This window comes from Pseudopodoces humilis, chromosome 32 (genome assembly GCF_049639895.1).
Source record: "Pseudopodoces humilis isolate 2021_Gansu_Grassland_sample_001 chromosome 32, ASM4963989v1, whole genome shotgun sequence".
In the NCBI taxonomy this organism is placed as follows: Eukaryota; Metazoa; Chordata; class Aves; order Passeriformes; family Paridae; genus Pseudopodoces; species Pseudopodoces humilis.
Genome location: NC_142231.1, coordinates 603,317 through 628,833, shown reverse-complemented (window position 1 = coordinate 628,833; position 25,517 = coordinate 603,317). Strand labels below are relative to the sequence as shown.

The following is a 25,517-nucleotide window of genomic DNA, read 5'->3' as shown; positions in this document are numbered from 1 at the left end:
GCATGGCCTCATTTGGACACTAATCCCACAGCAGATCCCTCTGGCACATGGAGCTCTCGTGGAGCCAGCATGGGCACAGAGGCTGAGGCTTTACACTGCCTTTGATGCACATCTGATATTTTATCACAGCAGTCTGTGGGCTGCTGTAATGCAAGCAGTGAGATCCATTCTTTTATCCTTGATATTTGGATAATTAAACTTCCAGGCACTGATTCAGTGTATTCTGTATTCCCAACATTTCCAAAGAACTACTCCATCCTATGTAACCTAAAAATATATCCATTTCTCATTTTGAAAATCTCTAAGTCTGGAATACTGAAGTTTTCCATAAAACCCTGGGTCAAAGCACATCACTGCAGCATTCCTGACGAGGCTGCACATTGGAAAAGCAGGGATGGCTTGCCAAAAGTGCCTCAACGTTGGTATCTGGTGTCATTTGAGGTGCCTGTGGTGTTCCTGTCACAAAAAAGGGGGGATGCCAGTCCAGAAGGTGCAAGTGTTCCTGTGCTGTACTGGCCAACTGTGTGCTGATCCACTGAATCCTGGAATGGTTTGGCTTGGAAGGGATCTTCAAGCTCATCTCATTCCAGCCCTGCCATGGCAGGGACACCTTCCACTATCCAAGATTGCTCCAAGCCCTGGAGCCAGGTTGGATGAACCTGCCTCCCACCAGGATCCAAGCACAGGAGCTGTAAATTTACAGTGTGTGCATTTTCTGGGCCATAATTCAGACTTCTTACTGGAATGACTAAATTTTACATGTCAGTGCTGAGACTGTCATAAAAGTAACACCAAGAAATTAATCTAATTAGTCACTTCCTGTCTTAATGGCCACTGCTCTGCAAGCAGCTCCCAAGGAATTTGGGACAGCCCAGAATTTGGGACAACATCAACATCCAACACCTGCAGTTGGGAAAGGAGCTGGAGCACCAAATATATACAGTTTTGTTTCTTTTTTAACACAGGAATTTGGTACTTGACACGAGGAAAGAAATAGAAACATCTAAAGGAACACAATGAATTGTTCAGACGAATCCCTCGAGGAGCTGCAGGGCTGGCCAGGAGCAGTGTCCTGCTAAAGAACACAGGGATGTTCTAATTCTCAGGAATGCCGTGTGTCTCATTTGGCTGCTGAAGCCAGTTTTTCTTTTTTCCAAACAAATCAAGGCTGCAGGAGACCCAAACACCTGGCACAGACACAGCTTGCCCCAGCACAGCCCCTTCTGAGCCCTCGGGAGCCACGGTGGGGTCGAGCCACAACTCTGAGACCCCTCACTGCACCCTCACTTGGCCAGGTTTGGGGACACCTGCGGCCAAAGGCGAGCGGGGGGACAGAACCAGGTGAGGGGGACAGAACCAAGGGAGGGGGACAGAACCAAACCAGGGGGACAGAACCAGGCGAGAGGAAAAGAACCAGGCGAGGGGGACAGAACCGAGCCAGGGGTACAGAACCAGGCGAGAGGGACAGAACCAAGCCAGGGAGACAGAGCCAAGGCAGGGGTACAGAACGAAACCAGGGGGACAGAACCAGGTGAGGGGGACAGAACCAAGCCAGGGGCGTGTCCCGCTGGGCCGGGGCGTGGCCGGGGGCGTGGCCGAGCGCTCGGGGGCGGGCCCAATGGGCCCGGGGGCGGGGCCGGAGCCGCTGCCGGTTGCTGCGGCGGGCGCGGAGGTGCAGTCGCCGGTTCGGCCGGGACAGGTGCGTTGGGACCCGTTGTTTCAGCTGCCACAGGTGCGGTGGGGTCTCCCTGCTTCCGCCGGGACAGGTACGTGGGGCGGGGTGGGAAGATGACACACGGGTGCGGTACGATCTGCCGGCTGGGCCGGGACAGGTGTGCCGGGAGCCGCCGGCTGGGCCGGGACAGGTGCGGTGGGACCTCTCCCCCCTCGGTTCGGCCGGGATAAGAGCGCGGGGAGGGGGTCGGGACCGCTGGGAGTTTCTCTCTGACAGCAAAGCCACCCAGAATTGGACTTGCTGCGGGGCTTGGCTGGGCCGGGGGTGAGCCCGGGTCCCGCTCCGCTCGGCTCCGGTGCCCGGTACCGGCGGTCAGCGGCACAGCCCCGTCCTGCTGCCCCGCCCGGGGCCGGTGCCCGTCCGGAAAAGCCGGGCCGGGGGCTCGTGGCTCCCGGGGCCGCGCCCTCCGCAGCCTCCGGCTCTGGGCGGTTTCGTGCCCGGGGCTGGAGCGTGGCGCCCGGGGCTGGCCCGTTCCTGGGGCCGCTTGTAGTGAACGGGCCATTTCTACCTTGGCTAAGCGTTAGGTGGCTTTTCTCTCAGGATCTTTCTGGGTAAAGGCGTTTATATCCTGATGTTATTGGAATATATTCTGCTGTTATATATTCTGAGGTTATTGATGTGCTAGATTGTGGCTTAGTCACAGTCCTTTCCTTCCCTATCAGCTGGTGCACCTCTGGCATTCCCATCTCCTCTGGACTCTGTGCCACCTTCCACAGTACCTACAGAGCATTCATAGTCTTGTTTAACTCTTAATACACCCTTTCTCAAATTAGTCTGGACAAACCATTCACAAGGAGCAGTAAAGAAAGCCCAGAGATACTTGAACACGCCAAAACTGAAAATGAATGGGAAAGTGCTAAGAATGTGGAATGGCATAAAAATGTGGGAGCACAAGTTTCAAGGCATGTCAGACCTCTGTTTCATGTCATTTCTAGTGACTGTGATTCCAGATAGGCTGCTTCTCTTTCCAGCTGAATGTCCCAGCAGCACGTACTGACTTTTTTATGAAGAGATTTTTGCCTAAACAAGCCAGAGTAACTCAGTGTACATGTGGCTCTGATGGAGAATGGCAGGGAAACAGAAAAACTCGTCGGGGAGAAGATACAGCCCTGAACAGGAGTGGTTGGAGATGCAGTGGGATGCTCAGGCATCCAAACCAGGGCCATTTTCTGAACAATTACACTCAGTTTTGTTTCTCAGTGTTTTACTGTGTGTCAATGAGCACCTGTTCCCTGTGCCAGGGGAGCTCTCATGAATGCCCCGCTCCTGTTTCCTGGGCACAGCTGACTCTGCTCTCTGAAAAGCCATTTAAATTGCAGCGGGGCCTCAGGTGAGCTCCCTTTGGCTCGAGATTAGTCATAAAACAAAGTTCAACCTGTGGCATGACACAGCTCATTCAGCATTGGTCTTTAACACGGACAGAATTCTTTTTGTGGGATTTTCTAGCAGTAAATTCGATCTGTGATCTCTCTGTGTGTATCCTGAGGCTCCTGGGGGCTGCATCCTGCAGTCACAGAAACACTGGGTTTATTTGTGTGTGCAATATGATTTTTGGAAAGAGAGAAGATAGAAATGAGATCCTTTGTCCTTGTGGATGGTGATTTGTGCTGTTGTCAAAGGCCAGTTAAATGCAGAGTGCTCTCGGTGCAGCCTGGATGGAGGTTTAGCGGGGACTTGGTGATGCAGAAAGCATTCAAAAAGGCAGGAATTTCAGAAAGTAACTCCAGTTTGGGTTTCTCTTGCTGGTTGGAAGGGGCTCTGTGTGCCATTCATGTAGCTACACCTGGAAAAGCAACACTGATAAATGGTTTCAGTGTGTTTCAACATCCCCACGAAACCAACGTCACTTGTTTGCAGCGACAGTTCCACCTGCGTGTCTGAAAACTCCACCAAAATCACTGTTCTGATAAAGCACGTCCTGTCACGGCATGCTGTTCTCTCCAGGACATCAGAGGAATTATGGCATGTGAGAGAAAGGCCCGTTCTTCCTGCATCTCCCAGGACAGGGATGTGTTCACCTGCTCTGTCTCCAGGCAGGGAACAGCTCTGGAGAGGCTTCTCTGCTCCCGAGGCTCCCATTCCAGCGCTGGGAGCTGCCTGTGACCCTGAGTTCTCCTGGGCTGAGGTGCTCCAGAATCCCACATTTGTCATTTCTGAGCAGGTGCATTCCAGACCTGTGAGGATTTCAGGAACGTTGTCTTTCCTCCCTTTGATTGTTTATGCAGCCTTGTGTGAAGGTGTTTATGTGTGATCAGTTGTCTGGAAGACCTGGACTCACGCTGGATCCAGAGTTCCGTGACTGTGCAAATCCGCTAAAGGAATTAATGGAAAATACAAGAAAGAGCTCAGCCTGCCTGGAGTTGGCATTGCAGGGTCAGTTCGTGCCCTTGCTGCAGGCATTGTGTGACATGGGACTGGGGATAAAAGAAAAGAGGAAAAAAGGAAAGGCGTTGCCCTACAGGCTTTATTTTTGTCTTATCGGAGAATTCTTTAAATTAATCTCCCCTCCTTTCCTCCTCCACAAAAGAAAACTATGTAAAAAAATAAATCTGACATAGTTTTGTTGGCTTCTGTGGTGAAAAGCTGGACAAAATCTCTTGCCATTTCCAGCAGGATGGGGTGGTTGGAGCTGTTCTTTAGGTAATTAATACTGTTTCACTGATATTTTGGTAGCTACTGCAACAGGAGGGGCACAGCTGCCTCCATGAACACGAGACTTGTTTGAGCTCACAGAGGAAACGCTGCTGCTGTGCTGAGAGTGAACACAAGAGTGAATGAAAAATGTTTGTATAGTAATTACATCCTCTTAGTTTCGTAACTCAAACCCTCTTACATAAATGCCAGCACATTTGGGTTGAAACCGGAACAAGTGAGGGCACTTTGGGGCTTCCTGGAGCTCCTGTGTGTGTGTTTGTGACACAGGAGTGTCACTCTGGCATCCTCTGGTCACAGCTCTGTGTCCCCATTGTGCCTGTGGCTTTATCAGGGCACCATCTCAATGGCATCTGCAGAGGAAATGATAATTGTCATCTGCTGCCTTTTCAATGTCAGTTGATGGACGGATCCTCAAGGGTTTGGATTGCTGGGAGCACCTGAATAGGGATCAAATCACTTTGTGGAACTTCTTTTCTGCTCACAGTTCCTATTGCTGACGCTGTTCCTTCCTCCTGAGCAGGGATTTGGGGAGATAAAATGGAGCCTTCCCCGTTCAATAGAAGGCAATGGACCTCTCAGTCTTTGAAAATCACTGCAAAAGAGCTTTCCCTGGTCAACAAGAACAAGTCCTCGGCCCTGGTGGAGAGGTTCTCCAAGTAAGTGCTGTGGGGCTGGTGAGCACCAGCTGTGTGTGCAGGTGACAGCTGGCACCTTGGGCAGGGACTGCTGCTCTCACAGTTGCTGTGCCCTGCACAGACACCCCAACAATCTCATCCTGTGCCTGAGAGTGTTGTCCAAATGCTCCTGGAGTTCTGGCAGCCTTGGGACCGTGACCATTCCCTGTGGAGCCTTTTTAGTGCCTGGTCATTCTCTGGGGGAAGAACCTTTCCCTGCTATCCAGTCTAAACCTCTTCTGACTCAGGAAGAAAAGGAATATTAAGCTTCCCTTGTCTCCGAGAGACGGATGAAGGGTTACACTCAAACCATAAATATTGTATACCCTGAGAAAGCTGAGTGGCAGTAAGCAATGCATTCCCTGGAAAAGCTTTTATTTCCTTAAGGAATCATATAGGCTTCAGCTGGAGTTTTCAATGGGATTTGGGAAACTGAGTCTCCACTATTGCATGAATAGTGTAACAAAGTTTTGGAGTGTTTGGATCTTGAGTGCAGGCAAACTTTTTGGAATCTGTACAGTTACACACCCCCAGCTCCAGAGCTCCTCTGTGCATCTCTGGCCCAGGGAGAAGCTGTTTGCTGTCACCACCTTGTTAAGGTAATTTATTCACTCGCTGAAGCTTGATTACAGAACCTGGTCATCTTGCTAAATGTTGATAATCCCTTGTAAAAGGCTTACTGGAAGTAATCCAAACTGCTATTCCTTAATCAAGTGGTGTCCCTCTCCATAGGCAGGGTCAGTGCCTTGGAAAAACCCAGTCCTGCTCTCTGGCTCTGCCACCCTGATACCCGCAGGGAGGAGTGTGACTTTTTAAAGTGCTGTTAATTAAATATTTGTATGTGAAAACATTTTCCCCCATCCCTTATAATCAGCTTTGTCAGGTCAGAGACACAAAAGGCAACAGCAGAGATTCAAGAAGTGCCCATGCTGGGCTGACTCACAGAGCGGGGGGCTGGGACTCCTCAGTTGTCTTCTGTTTTCCAGGTGCTACTCGACTTTAATCTGTGTTCCTCTTTGTTTCTTCTTCCACTACTGATCCCTTTTCCTCCATTATCACTTTCTCAGCACCTTGTGTTCAAATTTGGACCCTTTACGGTGCAGAGAGGTGGGTTAGTGTGCGTTTGCATGGATTAAAGAGGAGCCTGTAACACACTCACTGTTGTGTCAAAAGCACAATTCCACAGATAAGGAAAACAGAAACACCCTTTGCCCAAGCAGACGCCGTGTTCCTTCTGTCTGAAAAGTGAAACTCTCCTTAAAATGGCGAAATTTGTCACTAATTTTCGTATTTCAAAGGCCAAGTGCAATCACCTTGTGCAGTGTAGTAACCAGGGAGGACTGTGCAGGGACTCACACCCAGCCCGGTGCAGATTGCTGGGAGTTTCCTACAGCTCCTTAAAGGACTTTGATTCATGATCCAGGGTGGCTTATCTCCAGAGGGCTGTGATGGCTCAGCTGCCCAGGAGGCAAGTGCTGAATGGGGGCAGTTCCCAGCCCCAAGAGTAAAATCCACTGGCACTTAGGGAGATTTCGGCATGTGCCAAGCTGGAATTTGTTCTGGTTCAGCAGCTGCTGTATAAAGAGCTGAGTTATTCCTGCAAGGGGGCACAGCAGACAGCTGGGTGATGGAAACAATACAGCTATTCCAAGGTAAACTGTCTCTATTTGGGAATCAGAGTGCTTAGGGAATGAAAAGTATTAATGGGTGTTATTATTGTAAACTGTATGACTGAAAATGTGTCTGTCGCTTGGCTTTGTGTTATTTGCTGCTGTTTGTCCAGCCTCTAGTTTTAGTTGATCTGGAGGGTGCACAGAACCCTTGGTGGGGGAAGAAAAATCTCAGCTGTCTTTAGGAGCGTTTGGTATCCTGGTTAAAACTTGGCTCTTGTTTGTTTTTCACTCTCTCAAAGGTATCAGAAAGCTGCTGAAGAAGCCACTGCTGAGAAGAAGAGAAGTGTAAGTGTTGTGTATAAATGTTTGTTTCCTTGGGAATGAACACAGCCTACAATCAGGATGGATCACCTGCATGAATATTGCTGTGACAGTTGATTTTTGGAATATCAAAATTTGCTGCTGTGTGTCCTACAGGAAACCTGGCTCACACATAGGGTTTGCTTTTGCTTCGTGCCCCACACTTTTTCCCAGTGTGGAGGAAAGGAAATTAAGTTTCTTGCCCAAAGCTGTGTTGAATCACCAATTCTCTCCTAAGCAAAAGGCAAAATGAGTTAACCACAAGCCAGGAATACCCACCTCCTGTTCTTAGCTGGAGGCATTTGTGTGGTGCCTTTTCCTTTCTTAACTAAATTTAAAATTGCTTAAAAGGAGCCTCCAAGCCTCCCTGAAATCCAGGACTGGAAATGCCCCTGGATGAGACACAGCACCAACCTTTTTGGCTCTGTTACAGCCCCACGTTCCCTCCTGTAACCTCCTTTGTGTTCAGGGATCAGGGAACCTTGGCTGACAAAGGCTGCAGGGTTTTGTCTTGGTCCTTGGGATAATTTATATTTTAAAGCACTGCCAATATTTTCAGGCTCTAGAGGAAGGTTGCTGCCTTGATTTCTCTAATGTTTAGGGAGCCACTCTTTGTTGTTTGGGATATAGGTGGGATAAAAGAAGCTTTCTGAAAATTACTTTTAAGTCTTAAATTTTCTTCATTGCTTGTACTTGTCTGTCAATCTTCCTGTGATCAGGGAACAGACAAGTCTCAAGTTTTAGAAAGTGTGCTGGGATTCTGGAGGTGTTCCCACAGAAACCTGCCACACAATTTTCAATATTTCTCTTCCATTATGACACTTCCCTTATAATTTTAATACTTTCTTTTCAATTCAGTCAGCAAACACGCTGATTTTTTTGTGAAGAGTAAGTGGATTCAAGTCAATTTGCAAAGCAGCATTCAAAATGTGACCAGAAGAGTAATAGGGTGAGAGACTTAAATCCTAATATAGCTGCTAATGCCGGTTAATTCCTGTAAGCCTGGCAGCCCTGCTCCACTTGCAATGAGTTTGGAGTGGTTTCCATAAGGGAGAGACAGGAAACATGCAATGGTGGCAGGTATTATTGGGTTGGAATGGCTCAAACATGGGCTGGGCTGTTGTTCTGGGGGAGAGGGAGCTGCTGGGATTGGGAATGGGCTGGGAAGCAGTGGGATGTGAGGTGATGCTGCTCCGGGTGTTCCCCTGGGGGTGAGGCAGTGCCAGTGACCCGTGTGTGTGTCCCCGGCCGTGCTTTCCATGGGTTGAGTGAAATGGAACAAAAATCCCAGCGAGTTACTGGTTATTTTTTAAACTGGAGCAGAAGGATGTTTGTTGTGGGTGCTTGGCTTGAGCTTTGGCTGTGTGGTGTAAAATCCTGAGCAGGTCTCTGGGAACTTTAGCGCTGATGCTACCTGAGAGCAGAAACAAGTAACTCCAAGGATTCAGTGGTTTCTGAAAGCTAATTTGTAGCTTTTGGAAGGTCTGATAGCTGATGTCTTCTGAAGACACCGCAGCATTTGGCACAGCAGCCATCTCCTATGGCCTCTTGTGCTCCCGTTACCTTGTTCTGGGACTAGAGACCCTCCTTGTGTGGATTTGAGTCCCATTTCCTTCATATGTGGATTCAGGTCTTTTGTGTGCCATTTAACTCCTGCCTTTGACTCCCTTTTCCCTTATAAGGCCATTCCTGTTTGCTCACTTCCTGCCTTATCCTGACTTTTCTCTTCTCCCCCCTCCTTCCTTCCCTATCCTGGATGCTTTCTCCATGTGGCACAGCTGTAACTATTCACAGCTGGCCGGGAGCGGGGATCGCTGCTGAGCTTCCTCCTGCATGGAAAGGAAGTGCTTTGGAGAGCCGCAATTAACTCCTTGCTCTTTGCAGAACACAGAAAACCTGCCCGCTCACTTGACCAGGGGGAATCTGAGCGTGCTGAAGAAGAAGTGGGAGAATCCTCTGCTGGCAGCGGAGTGTGGCAAGGAAGCGATCCGGAGCGAGCTGAGGCACAAAGTCGGGAGCGGCCGCTCCCCTTCGCCATCCCCGGGGGCTGGAGCTGCCCCTGGCCAGCCGCAGTGTCCCGCTGGTGACACAGAGCCACACAGCCCATCCCGGGACAGTGGCAGCATGGAAAACTGTGCGAGAGAGCCCTGGGACATGGAAAAGCCCGAAGGCAGCGAGAGGTCGGAATCTCCGGGGAGGATCGAGAAGTACAACGTGCCCCTGAGCAAGCTCAAGATGATGTTCGAGAAGGGTGAAGCTCCTCAGGCCAAGGTAAGGATCTGTCCCTCCCAATCCTGGAGAAATTAAAGCTGCTGCCTCCGCGGCATCAGGAAAATCCCGGGAGGGAGTGGCTCCAGCTATTGACTCTGCAAATATTGTGTTCATTGTTTTAGTGGAAACAGAAGATCGTGGTGTTAGTAACTTACTCGAGTCACACAAGGTTGTGCAGGGAGCTCGGAGTTGCGGCAGCTCGTGATTGCTCGCTGGAGTAAAGTGAATTTGATTTTGATAGGGTTCAGTGAGAGAGGGAAAAATAAGTGTGGAATTCACTGATTTTTGTAAAGTAAAGAGGGATTGTTTGTGTCTTGTGTGAAGATTACAATGAGTTACGCAAATGTGAATTGTATAAAAATGCATATGTAGGTATTTCTGTATCTTTTAATACATGAAAGAGTAAGGAACTGTTTGAAGTGAGCTCAGCAATCAGGACTGTTGCAGTCGAGATGAAGAAGTGAATTTTTGATATCTGTATCAGTGTGAGTCTCACAAACTCACACACACACACACACAGTGAAATACTCCCATCCTTTCCTCGCTCTTCCCTCATCTTTGTGTGTCTTACAAAATGTTTCTTATCAAAAAAAAAATCCTCACAGAGAGAAAACGAAGCCGAGATGGCCAGAGCAGCTCCTGCCCTCACTAGTTTTGACTTGCAAATGCTCCGGGCTCGCATTTTTCTTCCAACTGCTCATGAAATCTGATCCCGCATGTGGACTGCAGCCGGCGTGTCCCGGGGGGAATTGCTTAACTCCAAAATGAGTTGCATATGCTGGGGACTTGCAACACAGTCCCGAGGCCTCGATGCTGGTGGATTTTCCAGTTTTCTCATAGTTTCCTCTCCTCCTGGCTTTGTTTTACTGCGGGTGGTTTTCTTGAAGTATTGACTAAAACACATTTTGGACAAAAGTTGTTTCAATATGTAACAGTTTAAGGCTAGGAGGAGCAACTCGGTGTTAAAGGGAATTTCGGGTCTGTGTGAAGTCATTTCACAACTTGAATTTTTGGAGTCTTTGTCATGATATGAGAGCTGCCCATGACAGACCTTCCCTGAACTCTTGCTGTAGGATTAATCACCCAGGATTCCCCTGGAATTTTGCAGATGGGCTTCAAGAAACTTTATCTCAGCCTGGGGAATAAATTGTTTTGGAACTGAGAGAATCTGAAACTGATAGCTTAACTTTAGCAATGCAAACGCTGTTGAAAATCAACTAAACCCAGTAAACACCATCCAGGGGGCACAAAACCCGTCGGGTTCGGTTCAAAACCCCCAAGTTTCCAAGTTAATCTGTGATGGTAGAAGGGACAAAGAGTGTTCTGAGGTTTAGATGTGTGGGGGAGAGTTTGGGATTGGGTTCCTGGTTCTGGGAATTGATCTGTGGATGGGAATGTTGGGTGGGTCTGTGCAGAGAAGGGAGCTGGTGCTGTGGGGACCCAGGTGTGGCTCAGTGAGGTGGGAGCCACCACAGCTCTGCAGTTGCCTCTCCCCCACTTATTTCCTGTGCTTTTTCCTGAGCGAGGCTTCATGGAACCGTTTTGGTGGAAAATTCCTTTCTATCATCGAGTCCAACTGTAAATTCAGCTGAGAGATGGCAGTTTTCTTCAGGCTTTACTGAAGGCTCGGTGTGCTGGTGCTGTCAGAGCTTTGCTGACAAAACCTGTGTGTGAACTAAGCAGCACCACGGCTGGAGGATCGTGGCAGTGCTGATAAATCCACTTCCATGGTTGCTGGGCAGGTTTGGGGCAGGGATCCAGATTACAGCCTGGATTTCCTGATTCTGTCTCCCACTCTAAACAAACCTACTGTCATTTTCAGGATTATAAGTAAAATCTCATCATTTATTCATTTATTCACTCAGATCTTGCTCTGTCCTCTGCAACAGATAGGAGGCAGATCTTCTTTTATTGCATTTTCATGGAAACAAACTGCTCTAATCCCATTAGAGGCAGGCACGGCAGCCTGGATTGGTTCAGCACTAAGCAAAGACTGGAACTGATAACAGACCTGATGTTCAAAGGATTCTTCCTGTAAGTGATAGTGAAAGCACACCCAGGGGGGAGGAGAATCAGATCTGCAACATTTTTGAAAAAGTTTTCTCCGGGCTGGTTTGTGTTTTTCCTTGAAGGCAAAACCTGGCTGTGGTGTGTAGGTGACCTCATGGCAGGGTCATGTCTGACACAGGTGGTTTGTAACGAAATAGGTGTAGCTTTGATTTGGGTTTTTGCTCAACTCTGTGCCCCAGGCAAAGCTTTACCTGTGCTCATGGTGCTTCTGCACTTGCCCAAGTCTGAGAACTTGGGGATTTCCACACATGAGGAATATTTAATCTCCTTTCCAAAGCAGCAGAAGCTGTGCCCTGGGAACTGTGGCCCAGCCACAGAGTGACAAATCCCTAAGGGGGCTTCTTCCATGTGAGAGGAGTTATCTTCCCATGATCCTGCTGATTCCCTGCAGTTGCTCAGTCCATAGTTGTGATGAGGGAAGTCCCTAATCTTCCCTCTTTTAAACATTTTTTTTCCCCCCTTTTACTCTTGCTTTTTTTTTTCTCCCCCAAGACAAAACTGTTGATATAAAACCTACACATATTTGTAGATTACTGAAAATATCCCTGACCTCTAAAACTTGAGTATTCTGGTGGTTGGGATTTTTACTCTTGTGTTCTGCAGCTCAACCCCAGAAAAGCTCTTCAGGTGAAATTGTGACACCTGCAGATGTGAGGTGGCAAAGGGCAGGAGGAGCTGGCAGGGCTCTGGAGTGGAGCTGCAAATTCAGCCCAAATTTCTGAGCTGCAGGAACCCCAGACTTGTGGGTTCAGGGTGATGTTAAAGGGGACATTGACTGAATAGAATCATCTAAGAATAGTTTTCATGGAATGAGGAACCTGCAAGTCTTTACAAGTGTGCAGACACTCCCAGACCTGAGCCTATTGGTCAGTGCAAGACTTGTCAGATTTAAAGCTCTTTTCCAGTAAGAAAAGTTACCAAAGCCTTAAACCACAGAAATAGAAACTATTTCCCGTGCTAATGGAAAAAGAGGTTTTCCAGCTGCATTTTCCTCTCCTGGTGAAGTTGCTGTTTGTATGGAAAGCAGCCTGATTTTTCACAGTGATTATCTTACACTGCAGTTCTGCGAAAATAAAACTTTGGAATTTCCTTCAGTTTGGTGACCCACAAATAAGAAAGTCGTTGGAGCTGAGGGGGAATGTGTGGTTGGAGCATCTTGCCAAACCTGCCTTTTTCTCTACATTAGCCTCAATCTGAATTTCCAACTGTGATCTAACTCTTCCTAGAGATGGAACAAAGTTCCCTTCTAGGATTTTATAAGCTGACTTTCAGCTGTGAATGAAATGTTGAAGGAGTTTGGTTTAACTCTGTGCTCATGAACTTTTAGCAAAGCTGCAGGAATTTCTTTTCGTGCTTTCTTTTGTTGAGATTTAGATTCTGGGGAGTTGGTATCAATAAATAATAATAAAATCTGATTGAGGCAGCCAGAGCATCTGTGTGGTGCTACAGGACACGCTGTCCAGCTCTGCAGCAGAGAGTAATTATCCTGGAGATCTGAGAATATTTATCTCTCACACTCTCCTGCTTAAGCTTCAGCCTTATCAGATCTAATTAGAGAATTATTGGTACCAAATGCATGAACTATCCAAAATCAAAACAAATAACTCTAGATAACTTTTATTACAATACTATTAATTAATTTTTCTGTGGCTGAAAATGAATGCAGATTTTGGATAAAGTGGTTCCTCGCGTCCTTTTTCTGATTTTAAATCTTTATACAATGACCGTGACTATTGGCTTCAACAGAAATTGCATGAAATGCAAAAATCCAGGCTGAAGCTTTGAATATGCAGTGGGAACAACCTAAAAATCTGATCTTTGTGGTCCTTTTCAAGCAAGAGACCTTCCAAAGGTCACTGACTGACCTCTTCAAGAAAGTGTTTCCCAGGTGACAGAGGGTCAGGTACTCTGTGATCAAACTTTATATTGGTTAAATAAGATGTCACCTACCAGACTTGTTTATTCCAGTAAAGCAGATTTGCTAGTGACACCTGTGCCTCTTAAGGGATTACCCAGAGCAATCCCTGGTGTGTGCAGGCAGCTGATGGGAGGGTCTGTCCCCGGCAGGGCCCCCGGGAGCCGCGGAGGGCGGCCGTGGGCAGGAGGATTTCGGAGAACAGCCTCTCCTTGGAGGACTGCGATGCCACCCAAGGAGAGAGGAGCCACAGCACGGCAGGTGAGGAAACCTCAGGGCTGGGCTTTGGGTGGGTTGGGTTGGTTTTTGTTTAGGAGGTGAATCCACTTTATACAGTACAATAGAAATTTCCCTGGAGGTGGCACTCAGTGCTCTGGGCTGGCTGACAAGGTGGGGAGCAGTCAGAGGTTGGGCTCGCTGGGCTTGGAGGGCTTTTCCAATCTCAAGGATTCTATGAAATAACTTTTACCTTTCCAAAATAGAAGTGCAGCCGCTGTCCAGCTGCGAAGTCCATCAGCATCCTGTTTAATTAGTGAAGCCTTGCTGGGAATTTTAAACCATTCCACTCTTAATCACGGGAGACCAAGGCACAGGGAAGAACCAACAGGTTAAGGAATGTAATCCATTCTTTCCTGCATCCCAATCCTAGAACTAGTTTTAATAGGTAATTTAGGAAGCAGTGAACAGACAGTCAATGTTCCTTCTGCCTCCTTGCTTCAATCCTCATCCCTCCTTTCCTGGCCAGCTGCAGGGGAGCTACTGTGAGCTTTGACTTAAACAAAATCACGTATTTTTATCTGTTTGGAGACCTTTTTCTAGCAAACTATTTGTAATCTTTTGGGGGTTCCACCAATGATTAGTATTATAAATTTTCATAGAACATCCTAAGTTGGAAAGGGCCCACAAGGGTCATCCAGCCCAACTCCTGGCTCTGACAGACACCCCAACAATCCCACCCTGTGCCTGAGAGCATTGTCCAAACGCTCCTGGAACTCTGGCAGCCTTGGGGCTGTTCCCATTCCTGGGAAGCCTTTTTAGTGCCTGACCCTCCTCAGGGGGAAGAGCCTTTTCCTGATATCCAACCTAACTCTCCCCTGACACACCTGCTGCCGTTCCCTTGGGTCTCACCCCTTAGTGATGCACATCGTGTCCTTGCTGGAATGATCCTGGAGAGAATGGCAATGTCTTTATTCTCCCCAAGAAGGATCTTGGTGAGTGCTCTGAGAGTTATCCATTATTCATGTTTGGTTTTTTTTACCAGGGTATCTTGTAGAGACCAGTCCAGGACTCAGCCCAGAGAAGGCAGAGACCAGGAAGAACCTGGACATGCCCCGTTTATCGGAGACATCAATAAAGGACAGGCTGGCCAAGTACCAGGCAGCTGTGTCCAAGCAGGGCACTTCCTCTGGCGTCATTCCCATGGTAAGTCTTGGTTTGTGTGGAAGTGAATTTTTGTCCCAGCCTGAGACTGGAAAGAAGATCTTATGGAAACCAGGCTGCTTGAGGGTAATGCCATTCTTTCTGGAAAATAACTCTGTGCCCATAGGAGTAATTTCTGATGAAGAGTTGCCTCTTCATACTGCAGGAATAAATAATTATATTTGCATCTTCCTGCAATCATGTTGAAAGTTTTCCAAGGAATTAATTGCTGGCACCCTGACCGAGGTCCTTCTGAAGCATAGTTGACATTCTTTCTCTTTCTGTCTGTAGCCCTCTACGTGTTTGTTGTTTTTGTTTAAAAACAGAAAACTCCACTCAGTTCCATGTTGTCTGTCAGCTCTAAGCTGTGGGAAACTGAGGCACAGTGAGATGAGGTGACTTTGTGTCACACAGTGCTCAGAGCTTGGATCTCTTGGCCTGCAGCTTTGGACTCTTGGTTTTCCTCGCTTTTGCTTTTCACCTCTCTTCAGGATTTCTCACCGCTCTCTGATTCCAATTAGACTCCTGCAGTGAATGAACCTCTGCCTGTTTTGCAAATATTTGACCAGGACCTGAACAATTAATGAAGTGTTACAGCTGAGGAGGTTCCAGGAATCTCAGCTTTTGTTAAAAATTGCTTAGGTACATTTGCTGGAAGTTTCTGATACTTTTGCTGAATGATGGGAACTTATATTGCTCAATTATTACTTTTATTAACCAGAGTAACAGATTTAAAGAGGAAAGGCCTTTTTAAGTTGGGAAACTTGCCCTGGAAATGTGAGCCCGAAGTGCTGGTTCTCCCTCAGAGGAGGGCCTGCTTCCCAGGAGAGAGAGGGCCAAGGGCCCCTTCCCAGCTCAAATGATTCCTGAATTTCATCTGCACGTGGGTCAGACTCCCCAGCTGTGGGAGGAGGGTCAGTAAAACCTTCCCTGCATGAATGGAAAGTCCTTGCTGCCACTGCAACAAATCTGATTAACCTAATTGTCCATTTCTGCCTCCTGTGCCTCACCTGGGCTCGTTTCCCAATGCCTTTTCCAGTTTGGGGCTCAGAGTGGTGGCTGAGTCACTGAATTCTGTCCTGATGGCAAGAGATTGCCATTTCTCCAGAGGGTCCTGTTTGCAGCCCCGCAGTGCTCTTGGTTTAGTGTCAGTGCAGCCTGATGCTCTCAGGATGCCCCATTTGGGCACAATCTCTTCCCATTTTGACCCAGCCTGTGGATGAGGGCAGCGTGAGGTGGAGCAGACAGGGGTTCCTGAGGCCAGTGTTTGCAGTGCCACTGTTCCAACAGCAGCCCTAACCTTGGGATCTTCTCCTTCCCTACTGCCAAAGCATCCAGGGCTTTTTTTCTATGGAAGTGTGGTGTTTGTGCTGCCCTTCTCACAACTGGGCTACAGAGAAAAGCCAGAATCTCTCTTGTGTACAACTATTTTAGGGCATTGTGGTGTAATAAGGCCTGGATTAAACCTGATGGACGCTTGGTTGGAGTAGGGGTGAGGAACAATCAGTTCTGTGTGTTGGAAGGGGAGGGAAAGGTGCTGGACAGCAGATACAGAGATCCAAGCATTAAAATTCCAACATTTGGCACAAACCTCCAGGATGTGGTTGGTTTTGTGGAGATTTGTTTCCAAGTGCAGGAAGATGCTGGTGCAGGCATGTGGCTCTTCCTCTTTCATGTCACAGAGAAGATGCCTTGTGAAAAGCACGAGGCTTCCAATGATCTTGTGTCCTGTGGCAATGAAAGAAACACGAGGTTTCACTGCTTTTTGTTGGTTTTAAAGTCTGAAAGATCCTTCTGTGAAAGTCTTAAGTCAGTCTATCACAAACAAAACTCTCAGGAAAACAGACTCAGTTTTGGCTAGAATTGAAGCAAATGTGGGATTTGCTTTTATGTCAAATTGTATTTAGCAATTACACTGTACTTTAGGCAGTGCTTATCTGGAAATACTTGTCATTCCAAGTGAAAAGTTAACCTTTCTCAAAAAGGAAGATGTGGATTGAGCAGGGAGTATTTTAAACAGGAATTTGGAAGAAAAGGGTTGCTCAGGAAAACACTGGCATTATCTCCTTAGAGCACAGTAAAATTCTGCAGCCCAATCCTGTTCCCTCATTAGAATATGTCTCTTAACAAGTGTCTGTACATTCTTACAGCTCTTCCTTAAATCCTCACTCCACATACTAGAAAAACAGTTCTTAAAACATTTCAAGAAAAATCAAAAGGAAGTATTTTGTTAGGGGAAAAGAACCTGTCACCTTTCCAGTGCTTTGTCCTATAGAGTGAGATTCAAGCCAGTGAGAGTGAAGTCAAGAATTACAAATCTGGGCAGAAGGAGAATATGGCACCAATTGAGGACTCCAGTTCCTGTCAGGATGGGGAGAAGGTAAGATGTCTGTGCTGGTGGAGATCAAGGGTTTAATTTTAAGTGGAACTGGCTGTGGAAGCACAGCTGATACACTGGTTCCATGTTCCACGTGCTGTCTGGGAATTGAACGTGAGCAGCTGATGCAGATTAGTTACATGCTGCAAAATTCCTGGTTTTTTAAACTATTCTTTTTAGATTGACTCTGAATTACAAGACAGCAAGTGTCTGTGGAAGAGAATGTATAGAGATGAGTTTTCTGGGAGAGGTTTTTCTGTCTTGGTAGGTTTGTTTTATAGTTTTTTATAAACAAAAAAATCCACACCGGTTAAAAAAAAACACCCCACAAGCAGCTTCGTATGACCCAAGTCAAAGGAGTTTGTCACTGTTTCTTCTGCATTTGGTGGCTGAATTTTAGGGTAACTGAGAATGGCAGTTTGGGTTTGTTCCTGGTTTTGAGCTCCAGCTATAAATTGAGACTCTGTAAACTGGACTCGAGCATTTGTTCCCTGAGCTGGGGACAGCAGACGGGATAAAAGTAGCTGAATAATAATTGGGGTACTGTGTATTCCGTCCAGGCTGAACACGTGGCAGCTTAATGCCAGGAGGGCTTTTAGAGCTTTTCAGCCTTCCATGGGCAAGGGGCCAAATCTTTGCTTTCAGCTGTTCCTCAGAGACAGCTGAGCAGCTTCGTGTCTGACTGGTCGAGGCTGCTTCCTGCTCCAAGGTGAGTTAATTAAAAGAGCACCTGTTAAATCAGAATATCTCCCTGTTGTGAATGGAAGATTTGAATAAAATTTCTTGTGTTCAGCTGTAATTGCAGAGTTACTTGTTGAGGTGTCCAGGTGCAATGAGAACCTGAATGGGGCATTGTTTGGGAGCCAGGATTGTCCTTTGGAAGGGACGTGGTGAACTTGGAAATGAGCCTAATTAAAACTGCTTGTCGTTAATGTCAGAAATGGGAATCCTCTGGCAAAAAGGAAACAAAAGACACTTCACTCTGTCATTTTTCACACTGCACCCATGGCACATTCAGTAGCCAGACGTGTGTGACTTTAGCAGCCTCAGAACATGTTCATGCTCTGCCCAGGACGCTGGGGTACAGTTCTGGTTTCAGCAGACCAGAGGATGTTAATACACATAATTTGCCTCCTCATTAATTTACAAATTTCAGTTGCTTGCAATGGACTTTTCAATCATTAAGGTGAATTAGTAATGATTTGTTGTTAATCTTGTTACAGTACTTTAGTTCCTCCTTGTAGCTACTTAAAACTATTTGATTTAATAGCAATAGTGCCAAGTTTAATAGTTACACATCCAGAGCTTTATCTGTAGCAGGTTTTGTTCATGGTTGCACTTGATGATCTTAAAGGTCTTTTCCAAATTAAACAATGCTATGATTCTGTGTAGTACTTGAAACTGGCTTAGATCCAACTCCTCTAGTCTTTAAATTTTTTAAAAATTATAATTATTTTAAAATAATTATATATTATAATTAAAATATATTATATCTGTATTACAATTACTTTTATATGTTTTTAAAATGTATAATATAATTGTTTCTGAAGGAGGATGAACAAGGAATATCTGGCATGTTTGTCCCAACCTTAGAACAGGCTTATGGTTCGTCAAAAGATCTTTATAATTCAGGTGTTCTTTTTTATTTTATTTCATTTGGTTTTTTTTCCCCTCCCAAGAGCACAGTCTCTGCTGAATGTCAGAGATTGGCCAAATGCTGGAGGGAGCCATGAGATTTCCAGTAAATGTGCTGCTTGGGGTTAAGGGATTTTTAAGTGAGACAACCTGGGAGGAACCTCAGCAAATCAACAAAGATTTCTGAGGGTTAATAAAGGTGTACAAGCAAAGATAAATCTGGTGTGTGTGTGAACTCTATGAGGGTGTCTACCTTGTAGCAAGGGTTCTCTTGATGCTGGAGCCTTTTGTGCCTCAAAACCAACTCCTTTTCTGAGCCCCTCAGGTCTCTCCCTGTCTCTGTGCTCAAACTGCCTGCTGCCTTCCTGGGGCCATGACTTCAGATCTCAGAAGGTCAGAGGTTCTCATTGTCTCATTTTCTCTTGCAGGTTTCTGTAGGTGAGAACAGCTTGTCTTTGCACTCTGGTGTGCTGGAGGATGGTCACGGTGAGCCCTATCAAATGATTAATTAATAAAAACTGTCTTGTACTAAAAATCTGTCCTGTGCCTAACACTGACTTTATAAGAATTTCCTTCATGTTTAGAAGCTCATTTGCAGCTGTAATTAAGACATTATTAACTCCTTTTGCCCTGATTGAACACTTTAAGTGCAGCTCCCTCACCATTTAACTGATACTCTGGCGGATCTGGTGAGCATAAGCTGCCCACAGTTTTAAACCCACTGTAATTGCCTTTTCTCCCTCCTCTGCTCCCTCAGTTGGACAATCAGAGAGCGAGGCAGAAGCTCAGAAACCGATCATCTCAAAGCAGCAGAACCTTGGTGCTAAAGCAGCTGGGCAGACAGAGGCCTCCCCACCGAAAGCCGTGAAGGTAACGCAGCTCTTTGGTCCTCAACCCTGGTAAAAACCAACTGGCAGCCCTATTTAATACTGAAAAACCTAAATGTGCTTAAGCACAAAGGTCTGATCAATACCTGCTCCGTCCTCATCAGGATGTGATTGTGAGGGCGCTTGAATTCAGGATGGAAAAGCACCTCAAAGCAGTCAGGTTTTTTCCAGAGATTGGGTGGGAGTTGCTGGTCTCTGTTACCCTCCCTGTGACAGAGAGTGGCAGAGGGGCATGAGCAGGGGATGGTCTCAGGGCTTGTCTGAGCTCCTGGAGATGGCCCCTGAGGTCCTGGTACTGATCTCCAGAGCTTTTAGCAGGCTGGAACTTGGCTTTGCTCCTCTTCCAGCTGCTCCCAAGGTAGCTGCAACTGGTAGTAACTTTATAGTGAGGGCACAGCGGTGCCTGACTATAAAAATCAGGTTTGGCTTTCAGAGTAATGAGTCTTGGATGCTACAGTTCCTTTGGGGAGCAATAAAGCAGATGGAGAACTTTGGGACAGGGATGTATTTGTTAATCTGATTAGACAACAAATGGCAGCACTGGACATTTTGGTCAGGCTGTACTTGATCATCACGTGTGTTGTCTGGGGGTGGGATGCTGACTCCCTAGGCTGCCACACACTTCCTGGCTCACTCCTGAGGAAACAACTGGGCTTTTGTTGTTTTCCCCATCTTTGGGAGGACACAGCCCTGAGCTCAGAGACTGGGGAGATCTGACTTCCCAGTGTGCAGGGGAGAAATGCCAGTAGGGGAAATTTGATCTGGCAGTGAGAGTTGTGTGATGCTGGTCTGTGACACAAAACCTGCACATCCTCTGCTCTCTTGAGATTATCAAAACCATTTCAGCCTTTTGCCCAGTTACCGCTTTAGATGCTGCACTGTGTGAGGTAGAAGCTTGTTTATTTATGCAAGGTTCCTATTTGTCTTTTCCAGCTTCTGTCTCCTGTTCTTGGTTCCTAACCTCTCCTCCTGCCTTCTGCTTCCCTCCTAATGTGAGCTCAACTCTCAGCTTTCTCTCAAGTCCTTTTTATGCTTATGGGGCCTCATCTTCCTCCTGTAGCTCCTATCTGTAGTATCCGGGAAAGGAATTTCTGTCTCTTCACAGCCCAAAGCGTCTCTCCACAGATATAGGGCTCATTGTATGCAAGTAAGTCCCTCTCCTTGGATGGGGATGTGATTGCAGAAGCATGTGCCAGCACTGTTGTGTCACTGTGTAAAACCCTCATGCCAAACTGAGCTTTCAGGGAGAAAACATTTTGGTGGGCAAGTGAATTGTTGCTGCCTTGCTCCATGTGGCAAGCACGGGTGATCAGATTTTTGTTTGCATCAGTAAATCTCATTTTTTTTTTGAGATTTCATTTAGTGACTCAAGATTCAGAGTTTTGGCAGCACCTAGAAACTGTGGATTCTTTTTCAAAAAGAGTTCTGAATTTTGTTATTGAAGCTGTCATCATCAAAACTTTAATCTACTGTAACTTCAAGCGATGCCTGGAAACCCTGAAATACATATTAAAATGGAATTAAATTGGCAGCAAACTTTATGGTTGTGACAAAGTGACTTGAGCTGGCTCCATCTTCAGCAATCTGCCCTTACACACTGGAACTTTCATTCCTAACCATTGTTTCTAGACTGTTATAAATAAATTTGTGATTATGTCTTCCTGTGACCTTCCTGTTTTTCCTTCAGGCATCAGATTTTTCCGTAAAGCTTCTTGTAAGTTTGTAGCAGGTAATTCTTTGCCAAGGAGAAGCCACACTATGTCTGTGCAGACCTGGAGTGGAGGCTGGGCTGCTAAATCACTTGTAATCAACATACAGCCTCAAAATGTCAATGTTGTATTATTTAATTTATGCTGTGAAGTGTCCTCTCCATTGGCCAGTGTTAATAGATTTGAAGAAGTAAATGGCATCCAGTGACCTTTTCTCATGGTGTTCTTGCTTCCTTGATTATGTCTGAAAACAAACCCTTGATCATTGCTGCACAATGGTGACACTCGACTCCTCAGTGCTCAAGTTTATCCCTGCACTAAACCCTCAGGAAATTTAGTAAGCACATAAGAATTTTAGCTGTTTAACCTCAAAGCTCTGCTCACTTCGAATCTTGAGCAAGTTTTGGGGGGCTGTGAGTCCTGAAACCTGAGTGTGGTTTCTTTGGGATAGAGCTGGAATTGTTTACAAGTGAAGTCAGGAGTGTTTCCTGCTGTTGTATTGGTGCTGAGACTATTTCCTCCTCTTTGAGAGAAAAGATTTAACAAAAATTGGATCATTTCAAACCATTGGGCAGCCTGTTTTGCTCCTTTCCTCTCCCACCCTGCACCTTTTGAGGCTATTTCAACTCTTCTGGTGGGCAGTGTCCCTGACCATGGCAGGGGATTGGAACTAGATGATCATCAAGGTCCTTTCCAACCCAAACCATTTCAAGATTCTCTTTTCCTCTGCTATTTTTGTTATTTTGGTAAGTCTCACACTGATTGTAATCAACTGGAATGCTTCATCATTCTCCTATCAATAAAAACTGAGGTTGCAGGAAAGGATGAGACAGCTTTGGGGAACAGGCTCAGTTTTAGTGCTCTCACTGTTCTTTCCCAACCATTGCTCAGCATGTGATGCTTCAGCTGTGGGATTCACTGGGGTAAAATCTTGTCAAGCCACAGCAATCCCCTGGGCCTGTTGTAGCTTCTTGCTGCCCACCAGAGCCCGCTGCACCAGCACTAGAGAAAGTGACTTTCTGCAGTTCTTGAGAGTTCAGGAAGCTGTGCATGAACCCACGCCAAGTCCCCAGTAGCTGATGTGTTTTCCAGTTAACAAACTTTCTCTTCCCCTCGTAGAAATTCCAGTTGCCAATGAAGGAAACCTGTGTTGGGTGTCAGAAGACAGTGTACCCCATGGAAAGGCTCTTTGCCAACCAGCAGGTGTTTCACATCAGCTGCTTCCGCTGTTCCTATTGCAACAGCAAACTCAGGTATGTGCACTGCTCCCTTGGCTGCCCTCTGGGAAGTGAATTTTCTTCCCACAGCTGAGGAAAGGTGTTGCTCAGGTCTAGCTGAGCTGGAAGTCACCATAATCCAGTGATTTGTGTAGGGGAGGTAACACAGGCCTACTTCTGCCAGCGCCTGCCACACTTGATGCCATTTTTAAACTCTTAATGTAGGCTTATGTGGGGAAAAATAGAATGTCCAGCTTTGTAAAGAGTTCCTAGAAAGAGCCATACAAACCCTGAGGGCTGTAATCTTGTCTTTCTGAACATGTGGAAGACTGAAATTGAATCTCTTCTGTAACACAACTAAAACAGATGCCTGTGTTGGTGGCCTTGAGCTCTAATGTTTGGTCTGTGTTTCCTGAACAGCCTCGGGACGTACGCGTCTCTGCGTGGGAACATCTACTGCAAGCCTCACTTCAATCAGCTCTTCAAGTCCAAAGGCAATTATGATGAGGGCTTTGGACACAAGCAGCATAAGGAATTGTGGGCAGGTAAAACTGAAGGTGAAGAATCCCCAGAGAAAACAGTCCATGGTGTGAATGCAGCAGAAACTCCACAAAGCCCAGGAGTAGAGGATGCCCCGATTGCAAAAGTAGGGGTTCTGGCAGCAAGTATGGAAGCAAAAGCTTCAGCTGTGCCTGAAAGAGAAGAAAGACCTGCAGAAACAAAAAAGCTCAGGATTGCCTGGCCACCTCCATCTGACCAAAGTATCCAAGGAAGTGCCTTAGATGAGGGCATCAAAGTACTCAAACCCAAGTGGCCTCCAGAAGAAGAGATTTCCAAGCCAGATGTGCAGGAAGATGTGGATCTGGATCTCAAAAAGTTAAGAAGATCTTCCTCGCTGAAGGAGCGAAGTCGCCCCTTTACAGTCGCAGCCTCATTTAGAACAGTATCTGTTAAAGGCCATAAAACAGAGAATTCTCCATCTCCCTCTAAGGAAGAGAGAGACACCTTGAAAAGGAGTGAGGAACTGGAGAGAGAGGTTGTCATAGAGAAAAAACAAAAGGAAAAGAGGGTTAAGCATAGGAACATCCAGAATGCCGGGGAGAAAAATGTGGAGGAAGAAGGGGAATTGTCTGGTAATAAAACAGAGCACAGTGTTGTAGAGAATGGCCAGATGAATGCAGACACAGATGAGGAAGAACACACTACAGAGGAGCGAGAAATTCCAAAGGAAGAACTCCTTGAACCAAATTCTCCTAAACATTCCAGCTTAGCCAATGTTGTGACCGCCAAGGAATCATCTCCAAACCAGAATCGTAAATCCCAAGATGTTGGTTTTTGGGAGGGTGAAGACATGGAAGATCTATCTGTGGAAGAACAGATCAAAAGGAATCGCTACTATGAAGATGATGATGATGATGAATAAATTGGCCTTTTACTAAAAAACTTGCTGCAAGGTGCTGGGCCTTTTGAAATGGGTATTTTTAGCTTTAACAAACAGCTCTCCTGGAGGAAGTGATGCTGCACTGCACATCAGCATTAAGGGAATCTACATACAAATTATCTCAGCTAGAAAACTCTGGAAGCCTGCAAATTCTTTAGGTGCATGGAACAAATGTCTGGCTGTGGGATGGCTTCAGCTGGTAGTGTCTGTCCCCAGCACGAGAACAGAGCTGTTCTCTACTGTCTTATCCCTTTGAGCTTCAATAGGTATTTCACTAACAATTTATGGAATTCCACTGTGCTTGCTGTGCTGGTGTGGGACAGGGCCTCTGGAACACACCACCCATACCACTACAAATGCTACTGCAGTGCTTAGGGACCAACTTCAAAGGGACTTTCTGGCCTGCTTTAAAATGGTCACTTAATGCACTTTAATACATGGAAAGGGCACAACTGGGCTTCTTATTTTTAATAATAAAAGTATTTCTGTGTGTAGTGTCCAACAACTAAAGCATCCTAAACTGAGTGCAGTGTGAATTTCTGTCTCAAACTTGCCTGTGATCAGTTGAGGAGTCCCTGCACAACTGGAATGGTGCCCATTGCTGGACCATGTGTATTTCAGTGCTATCCCAGGAGCTGTGCTGGCTGCCAGGTCTCTGCAAAAGACAAGTGAACACTTTGGAGCAGCCTGCAGGGCATTACTTCTGCATTTCACAGGCATTTGAAGTGGAGTTTGTTTTGTTTTGTTGTCATTTCTTTTTTTACTTGGAGTTCTTCGTTATCATTTTAAACTGCAGATAAGATTTTTAAGGCCTTTTGACAACTCTGAAATCCTACTTTTATCAAGCTGCCATAAATATTTTCCTTACAGCTGTGAAATTGTGCTGCATTGCAAAAATCTCTGGAATCAGTGACACTTTCCGATTGCCAGTGTTGAAGATCAGAATGTTTTTGAACTTGACTTCATTTATTTTACAAATAATAAAATCTTGAATGGGGGAGGAGGAGGCCCTTTTTTTTATTAGCTTTTATTTGTACTGTATTCTCAAGAGAATTAGATCTTAATGATTCTTGAGGTGTAAAATATTCTGCTTTCTTAACAGTTCTGCTAACGACAAAACCTTCAATAAAGTTTGGATCATTTCCATTATAACTGAAGTCTGGATTTGTCTTGTTTCACAAAAAGGCAGTGTTTAAGGGGTCAGAGAATTGGCATGGAATCATGGAATGGTTTGAGTTGCAGGGGCCTTTAAACCTCATCACATTCCACCCCCTGCCATGGCAGGGACACCTTCTACTATCCCAGGTTGCTTTGAATTCTGACCAACCTGGCCTTGGACACTTCCAGGGATGGGGAAATCTCTGGGACATCCATTCCAATGACCTACCACCCCTCACAGAGAGGAATTCCTTCCCAATATCCCCTCTAACCCTGCCCTCTGGCAGTTTAAAGCCACTGCCCCTTGTCCTGGCACTCCAGGTCTCTCTCCATCTTTCCTGCAGCTCCTTCAGGCACTGGAAGGCCACAATGAGGTCATTA

The 25,517-nt window shown here is 46.3% G+C and overlaps 1 protein-coding gene across 8 annotated transcripts; it reads left to right on the top strand.

The window, feature by feature from the left end:
* The first annotated feature begins 1,642 nt into the window (after positions 1-1,642).
* Positions 1,643-25,130, top strand: LIMA1 (LIM domain and actin binding 1). 8 transcript variants are annotated; one of them, XM_005532822.3, is made up of 11 exons: positions 1,643-1,766; positions 4,911-5,046; positions 6,977-7,022; positions 8,922-9,308; positions 13,446-13,554; positions 14,555-14,715; positions 16,988-17,092; positions 19,153-19,210; positions 19,482-19,594; positions 22,440-22,573; positions 22,958-25,130. In XM_005532822.3, the coding sequence occupies exons 2-11, from the start codon at positions 4,928-4,930 to the stop codon at positions 23,958-23,960; spliced, it is 2,235 nt and encodes a 744-aa protein (XP_005532879.2). In that variant the 5' UTR covers positions 1,643-1,766; positions 4,911-4,927; the 3' UTR covers positions 23,961-25,130. The 8 variants fall into 8 exon arrangements, with proteins under 8 accessions (XP_005532879.2, XP_087924919.1, XP_087924917.1 ...); XM_088068791.1 differs by having other exon boundaries at positions 1,666-1,699; XM_088068792.1 differs by lacking the exon at positions 1,643-1,766 and adding an exon at positions 1,960-2,286.
* Positions 25,131-25,517: the final 387 nt, after the last annotated feature.